Source organism: Piliocolobus tephrosceles, chromosome 16 (assembly GCF_002776525.5).
Source record: "Piliocolobus tephrosceles isolate RC106 chromosome 16, ASM277652v3, whole genome shotgun sequence".
In the NCBI taxonomy this organism is placed as follows: Eukaryota; Metazoa; Chordata; class Mammalia; order Primates; family Cercopithecidae; genus Piliocolobus; species Piliocolobus tephrosceles.
In genome coordinates, this window is record NC_045449.1 from 7697056 (window position 1) to 7704750 (window position 7695).

Consider the following 7695-nt stretch of genomic DNA (forward strand, 5'->3'; position numbering starts at 1 on the left):
CTGTTTCACTAACGGCTGGTGATAGCAGGGAGAGTACCGGGAGGGCTGCAAGACCGTGATTGATGGGGAGGACCGCGCAGACCCTGGCGAGGGCGAGCCCCTCCCCGGAGGCGCCTGTGGAATGTCCAGGGCTCTGGTCCGCTCCTCGGGATGGGGGGTGCCTAATCCTAGAGCCGCATTCCAGGATAAGGGGGGTGGGGAGAGGCTGGGCCGGGGGAGGGGCAGGAAAGAGGGCTATAAGGGCAGCGGCCCAGGCGGGCGGAATCCAGGCGGGCCATGGCGGATGTCCCCGGGGCACAGCAAGCGGTTCCCGGTGGCGGCCCAGAGCCCCGGGACCCCCTGGACTGTTGGGCCTGCGCTGTGCTTGTAACAGCCCAGAATCTGCTGGTGGCTGCCTTCAATCTTCTCCTGCTGGCGCTGGTGCTGGGGACCATCTTGCTACCCGCTGTCACCATGCTGGGCTTCGGCTTCCTCTGCCACTCTCAGGTGAGCGTGCGCCCCGGGGTGTGAGTGTGGGTGTTGGTGTGTGGTGATGCTGGCGGTGGGGTCTATGGGCCACAACTTCAACCCTCCTGGGCTGTTTCCACCCCTTGCACAGTACGGCCCGGTCGGCTTGGGCCTGACGCCTCTTCTCCCACAGTTCCTGCGCTCCCAGGCACCCCCTTGCACCGCGCACCTGCGGGACCCCGGTTTCACGGCCCTTCTGGTCACCGGATTCCTGCTCCTCGTGCCGCTGCTCGTGCTTGCTCTGGCCAGCTACCGCCGCCTCTGCCTGCGCCTCCGCCTAGCCGATTGCCTCGTGCCCTACAGCCGAGCCCTTTATCGGCGTCGGCGCGCCCCGCAGCCGCGGCAAACCCGGGCCTCACCAGGGTCCCAGGCCGTTCCTACATCAGGAAAGGTCTGGGTATAATGACCCTCGAGTCAAGAACAACCCTGACGGCTGTCCTTCTTCTTACTCGGCCCAAAGACTTGAAGCCCGGCATCTTCCGACCTGCCCTGCCCCCACCCCTGCCTGAGCGGAGTCCTAACATCCCCTTGGGAGCAGCGGCGTCAGTGGACCCAATGCTGAGGAAAGCCGCCACATCCCGGAAAACCCACTTTCCTTTCACTACCCACATCTCAATCCTGAACATCTGGGCTGGAACCTGCACACCTCCCCCTCAGCCCCGTGGTGAATGGGACAACAATCTCGTGCCCTCCTTTTATGGTGCAGCTCCTCCAGTATATCCGGGGCTGGGGGGCGGGGCTGGAGGGGAAGGAGTGTCCACGCATCAATAAAGATTTAACGAACTGAACGTGCTCTGCAAACACAGGAGTGGCACAAGTACTATCACCCCTGCCCTGTGCCGAGGAACAGGAAACATGTGCCAGGGCCACAAATGAGCAGAGAGGAGCATCCTTCAGCCCCCTGGCCTTATCGCTTTTGTCCGTTCTTCCTGGCCAGAACTCAGAGATCTGTCCCTGACCCCAGGCACCTCCCTATCAATAGAGTGGAGGAGGCCCAGCCTCAGCCGCCTGCCCCTGCTCCCCTTGGGGACCTGAGCCCGTTCTCTGACCCCAGCTTAAAGGAACTCGGTGTTGCCAGGCCGGGGTGGGAAACAATGGGCCTTCCGGAGCAGGATGACACCCCCTCCCGCCACAATTCTGGAGCAGCAGCGTGGGAGGGAAGATGCAGGGGCCCACCCTGGGGCCTGTTGGTGCATCATTCAGCCCTGTCCCCCATCTCTACCCCTGAACTTGAGAGAACCTTTGGCACCCCTGGACATCCCGGTTGGTAGAGGAGGGTTGAGGGTGCTCCCGACTTCAGATGAGTCCTTTCCTCTAGGGGTGGGGTGTGCTATCTCTGTACTGGCATCCCAGCTACACACAGACACAGGTCCATTCGGTCGTAAGTTTAATGAAGTCTGAAAGGTATGCGCCACCGTGGTCAGAGATATGGAGGCCCGGTCAGACTCTCCCTCTGCACCTCAATGGAAACGATGTGGTGTCCGGGTACCATGGCCAGGCCCAGCACACGGGGCTCCCCGGCAGAGAAGGAATCTGGAAAGAAGGATCAGAGGATCAGGGAAGCAGGCCGGCATCAGTCCCGCCCCTCTGAGCCACGAAAACGAGCCCCAGAAAACAAGGGCTGCAGCCAGGCCCTGAAGGGGAAATGCCTTGCGTAAGATTCCGCCACATTCCCAGGCGGGTGTGCATTCCCCAGGCACTGACCCGACGGCTTGAGGAACTCCTGCGCCGAGCCCAGGATGACATTGCAGTCACGGTCAGTGCAGAGGAAGCAGCCGACCAGTGTCCGTCCATCTGTCATGCGAATGCGCATAGTTTTGTTGAGCAGCGCCTCTAGCTGCTGCCGGGCGCGCGTAGCCGCCGAGTCCTCGCGCTCTCCGTCCGAATCCTGCGCGGGGCGGAACAAGCGCTCAGATCGCGCAGTCCCGGCTGCCCGCCCGCGGAACCACAGCTCCCGGCAGCCCGCGGGGCGCTCACACAACGCCCAGAGGCTGCCGGGAGCTGCAGTTCCCCACCCCCTCCATCTTGCTGCTCGATTTGCCCCTCAATCCCAGAACCAGAGCCCGTGCTAACCCCGGCGCTGGAGCTGCTCTGACGCCGACTGCAACAGCCATTCTCTTCTCGTAGCAGCATGGTGGGTCCAGCTCCGGCCATTTGCCCGGAGGCCTCCTCTGGGCCTTTCAACTTCCTAAGCACCTTTCAGGTTGGGTGGTCCGAGATCTCGCGAGCGCTCCCGACCTCTTTCCTTTCGCGAGATCACCTCGCCTCCCCCTCCTAGTCTCCTCGGCAACGGCAGAGATCTCGCGAGCTTCTCCTACTTGTAGCGCTGTGGCTCACTGAAGCGTACCACGCCGGATGTCTGACGATATCGCGAGACCTTTACCTCTACTTTCTTACACATCCTTTAGAAACTCTGGAATTTAGCGAGAATACACTCTCATACTGCCTCCGCCCTTGTTTTTCTGTCTCAGAGAGATAGTCTGTCCTAAATATCCCATGTAGCCCAGGCCACTAACTTAAAACGGAGCGTATTCGTTTTCTGCCCACCCCCAACTCCTGAAAGCGGCGCAACTCAATTACTCGATCCTTATATGCCCCGTGTGGGACTCATACTACGTTTCCCGTGAACGGGTGCGGCCTAAGCTCCACCCCGTGATAGTTATCTCAGTGGACGGTGGCCGGAAAAGGACAATGGTTTCCATGTCAGCGGATAAACGCTCTCCCCTCGGCTCCCGGACGCGAGGGAGGTGGTAGTAGTAGTGAGTGCATGCTGAGGAGCAAAGGAGTAACCAAGAGAGCCAGTGACCGACAGAGCAAGAGCCATGCCGCGCCGGGGCCTGGTGGCTGGGCCAGATTTGGAGTATTTTCAGCGTCGCTATTTCACGCCGGCGGAGGTGGCCCAACATAACAGGCCCGAAGACCTCTGGGTATCTTACCTGGGACGCGTGTACGACCTAACGTCATTGGCACAGGAATACAAGGGTAAGGGTCACACGTTGGGCCGGGGCCGGAGTGTCTGTGTGTGTGTGTGTGTGTGTGTGTGTGTGTGTGTGTGTATGTGCGCGCGCCTGCCTTGTTCTTGAAGGGCTAGCATTGACCGTGGCTGCTCTTTTCAAGGGAACCTGCTGCTGAAACCTATCGTGGAAGTTGCAGGCCAGGACATCAGCCACTGGTTTGATCCAAAGACCAAAGACGTGAGTTATGCTGAAATCTGGGGTTGTGGGTAGAGGCAATGGAGAGCGGGGATGGGAAGGAAAAGCGGAGGCTAGCCAGAGCATAATGACTGCTCTGATCCCCTCGCCCCAAACCCTCCTTTAAAGATCCGCAAGCACATAGATCCGCTGACCGGCTGCCTGAGGTATTGCACCCCGCGGGGTCGCTTTGTGCACGTTCCGCCTCAGCTGCCCTGTTCGGACTGGGCCAACGATTTTGGGAAGCCCTGGTGGCAGGGGTCGTATTATGAGGTGGGGCGGCTGTCTGCCAAGACCCGGAGCATCCGCATCATTAACACACTCACGTCGCAGGAGCACACACTGGAGGTGAGAACTGGTGACAAGGAGCAGGTTAGAGGGAATGGGGAATCCCAGCAAATCTCCAGGCCGATCTTCAGGGCAACATTTTTTCCATAACCGGTGGGAGTGTATTTTCTACCCTTTACATTGAGGCAACTGAGGAAAGCACAGCACCTAGGTCCCCAGGGTTGGTAATCCTAGGAGTGTCTGGGTCACAGGGGGACAAGAGACTCCTTTCTAAGCCCGGGAACAGCAGTTTATGCATCTTAGTGATGGTGGTCCTTCGAAACTCTTACACGCCATTTTGTCAGCAATTGAACTTTCTTTTTAATCTACTCTATTGCACGGATATAGTGAGGGGACAGTTGACCCTTTATGGCCATCTGGTAGTTAGAAGTGGCTGCCATTAAGAGCTGTAGGTCTTTTGGGCCTGTTCATTGCATGCTGGAGTTTCAGCTTTTTTTCTGGGGCAGTAGATGACCTGAAGCTGCTATCTGCCAAGGGAGGCACTTTGATCCCAGTGTGTGTATGTGTATACTCCATCCAGAATTCTGGGCGTGGGGTGCTTCTGTGTTCTCCAGGTGGGGGTTCTGGAGTCCATATGGGAAATCCTACACCGCTATCTCCCCTATAATGCACACGCTGCCAGCTACACGTGGAAATATGAAGGGAAGAACCTGAACATGGATTTTACCCTGGAAGAGAATGGGATCCGGGATGAGGAGGAAGAATTTGACTATCTCAATATGGACGGTACACTTCACACACCTGCAATACTTCTGTACTTCAATGATGATCTCACAGAGTTGTAGGAAAGGAGACGTACACTCATGTACACTCAAGACGTATTTTGAGTTTGGCTTTTTCTGTGCCTTGAGGAAAAGTGGTGGGGCCGAGGGGTGCCTGGGCCTAGATCTCCATTCCTCTCTAGGAGTTAGCCTGTGCCCTTCTGAAGTGTAAAGGTCCTATTCCCTGCCTTCATTACAATTTGCTCTGAGAAAATTAGTGAATTAATCTTTAGGAATGATACAAGAAGATCAAGTATCTTGGTTTAGGGAGATGTAGAAGAGGACGGTCAGAGTTCAGGCAGAACTGTTTGATAGTTAAGAGAGAGTAGTTCCACAGGGGTGAGGGATGGAAGGACTTTTTTGGCAATGATGGAAATGAGATGTCTGCAGGAGGATGGGATTTACAAAGACAGGAATAGGAAATGTTTATCACTGACCATACAAAGCTGGCTTATCTTACTTGTAGAATAGTATTTGGCAGCTGAAACCCAAGGGAAAGAAAGGAAGTGAGTCATTATAGGCAATTCAGGCTAGATATTATGCTGGGTACTTCACATACCCTCTCCCCCCTTCCCCGCACGAAGAGAAGGGGTCTTGCTCTGTCACCCAGTCTGGAGTGTAGTGGCAAAATCATGGCTCACTGCAGCCTGGAGCTCTTGGGCACAAGTGATCCTCCCACCTCTGCCTTGAGTAGTTGGGACTTTAGGTGCACGCCACAATGCCTAATTTTTAAATTTTTTGTAGACACAGGGTCTCACTGTGTTGCCCAGGCTGGTTTCAAACTCCTGGCCTCAAGTGATCTTCTTGCCTCAGCCTCCCAAATAGCCTCTTCAAGACAACTACCCTGTAAGGTGGATTACTATTACTATTTTACAGATAAGTCCTTTGAAACTTTGAAAAGTTTAATAGCTCAAAGGCACACTAGGTAGTACCACTAGAGCCAGAATGCAAATTCAAGTCTACCCAACTCCAAAGTCCATGTTCTGTCAATATAAAGGGACCATCTCAACGTCTAATCTCATGTTAACATTTGTAACCACTGTTCTCAGAGCAAGTATTTGGGATGTGGCTTTTTCCTAGGCTCCTTGCACAATAGGAAACTGTGGTCCTATTGTACAGTTAGCAGTTATTGTCTCTGGAAGGGAGTTTGCAGAGTTCTCCTGTGGCGAAGAGGAGGCAAGGAAGGCTAAGTGTCAGCTAAGCAATAGCTATTGGGGCTACTTCCTTGTTAATCCCATACCCCGCATTTCTTTCCTGACCTTTTTGGGGCAAAGAGGTGGGTATTTACTAACTTGAGGGAAAACTAGAGTGGGGAAAAGGCCAGCAAATTAGTGACACTTTGGTGAGGGAGAAAAAGGAGGCAGTTTGCCACTTGGAGAAGATGAGGAAGACAGGGTTGCAAGATGGTGACTCCAAAAGAGAGAACTTGACAGGGGTAATGTAAAGAGAGATGTTAAGTAAGTCAGAAAACTCTCCTGGTGACCAAAAGAGAACCACCATCGGGGGCGGTGGCTAGATTTGGTCTCCTTTAACTTAAGGAGGGGAGATTTGAGAATGACAGACAGGTGAACTTCCTGGCAGCAGCAAGCAAAACACAAATCAGGAAGAGTTTAGCGTGTCTTCTGGCAGGGGGCATCAGGGCCCAGCACAGGAGAAGGTGACCCCTGTGAGATACCGTTGGGCTGTATAGGTGTTCTGAGGGGCTGTGGGAGGCATGAACAGGAAACGTTGCTATTGGCTTCAGCAGTATCTGAATTTACTGTCAGGTGGAGGATTTAAATCTAATCCCATGGAATGCGGGAGTCCGTGAATTATCTAAATCAGTCATTTTGATCTTTAATCAACTCTGCAATTATGTGTACCTTGTTTGCTCAATTAAACCCTGAACTATTTGAGAATGAAGGCTATGCTGTTCCTCTAGTGCAAGCCTCAGGGCCTGTCCTGTGCCTACGGGATGTCTTCATTCTGCCAAAATCTGTCCCTCTTCCACAGACTCCTACTTCAATGCCTCTTGCCAGAAACACATCCCTTTCCTCACACATCCAGTCACTCATCAAGTGTAATCTGTCTCCTAAATATCTCTGGAACCTATCTTCTTTTCTCCAGGTTACCATCACCTCTTGTCTAAACTGCTATGGAAACTTCCTAACCTGTTCTCCCATTTCCACTTCTGCCTTCCATGCTGCAATAAGAGTCAGCAATGAAAAGCAAACCTAAACATCGAACTTTCCTTAGTTTCTTCAGTGGCTTCCACCTGCTTTTGTAATAAAGTCCTAAATTCAAAGACCTTGTATAAATCAGGCTCATCTCGCAACACCCCTCTTTGTTCTCTACGGCCCAGACACTGGCTTTCAGTTCATTACATGTCTTGCTGCGGAGCCCTCACACACTGTCCTCTCTGCCTGCAACACGCTTCCTTTCACTTTCTGCCTAGCTGATCCCAAATGTTCCTTCCTTAGTTCTTTTCTGATTTCTTGGTGGGTCAAGACTTCTGATAAATCGGTTAGCACCATGCATTTTTCAGAGTTTTTATTACAATTGTAAAATTATGGTTGTAATAGGCTGGCTGTACTGCTAGATTGTAAGCTCATGAGGGCAGAGATCTTGTTCACATCTTGCTCACTGCTATATTCTCATTGCTGAGCACACAGTTGCTGCTCAATAAATTTTGAATGAACTCAAATGTTAAGTGAACTCATCTGTCTATAACTAGTGGGAGGGATTTTGTGTCCTAGTAGGCAAGGAAGGACGGAGGAATAGGATGTCTGGTTCCTGTGCTACAGTCTCTATCCACAGGATTCCCTTTCCCTGCTTCCCCTATACCCCAAAACCAAAAGTTATTCCACAGAGTGTCGCTGGCCAGGTGCAGTGGCTCACGCCTGTAATCC

General features: G+C 53.4%; 3 protein-coding genes across 4 annotated transcripts; 2 read left to right on the plus strand and 1 right to left on the minus strand.

The window, feature by feature from the left end:
• The first annotated feature begins 154 nt into the window (after positions 1–154).
• TMEM88 (transmembrane protein 88) lies at positions 155–1295 on the plus strand. 2 transcript variants are annotated; one of them, XM_023193302.3, is made up of 3 exons: positions 155–486; position 870; positions 968–1295. In XM_023193302.3, the coding sequence occupies exons 1-3, from the start codon at positions 277–279 to the stop codon at positions 1276–1278; spliced, it is 522 nt and encodes a 173-aa protein (XP_023049070.2). In that variant the 5' UTR covers positions 155–276; the 3' UTR covers positions 1279–1295. The 2 variants fall into 2 exon arrangements, with proteins under 2 accessions (XP_023049070.2, XP_023049069.1); XM_023193301.3 differs by having other exon boundaries at positions 641–1295.
• Positions 1296–1881: 586 nt separating this feature from the next.
• On the minus strand, positions 1882–3085 carry NAA38 (N-alpha-acetyltransferase 38, NatC auxiliary subunit). The gene is made up of 3 exons (XM_023193303.1): positions 2581–3085; positions 2212–2395; positions 1882–2040 (listed from the first exon to the last, which is right to left on the minus strand). The coding sequence occupies exons 1-3, from the start codon at positions 2659–2661 to the stop codon at positions 1928–1930; spliced, it is 378 nt and encodes a 125-aa protein (XP_023049071.1). The 5' UTR covers positions 2662–3085; the 3' UTR covers positions 1882–1927.
• A 97-nt stretch (positions 3086–3182) lies between these two features.
• Positions 3183–7490, plus strand: LOC111527089 (cytochrome b5 domain-containing protein 1). The gene is made up of 4 exons (XM_023193300.3): positions 3183–3489; positions 3625–3701; positions 3828–4046; positions 4601–7490. Exons 1-4 carry the CDS (start codon positions 3330–3332, stop codon positions 4829–4831), a joined length of 687 nt encoding a protein of 228 aa, XP_023049068.2. The 5' UTR covers positions 3183–3329; the 3' UTR covers positions 4832–7490.
• Positions 7491–7695: the final 205 nt, after the last annotated feature.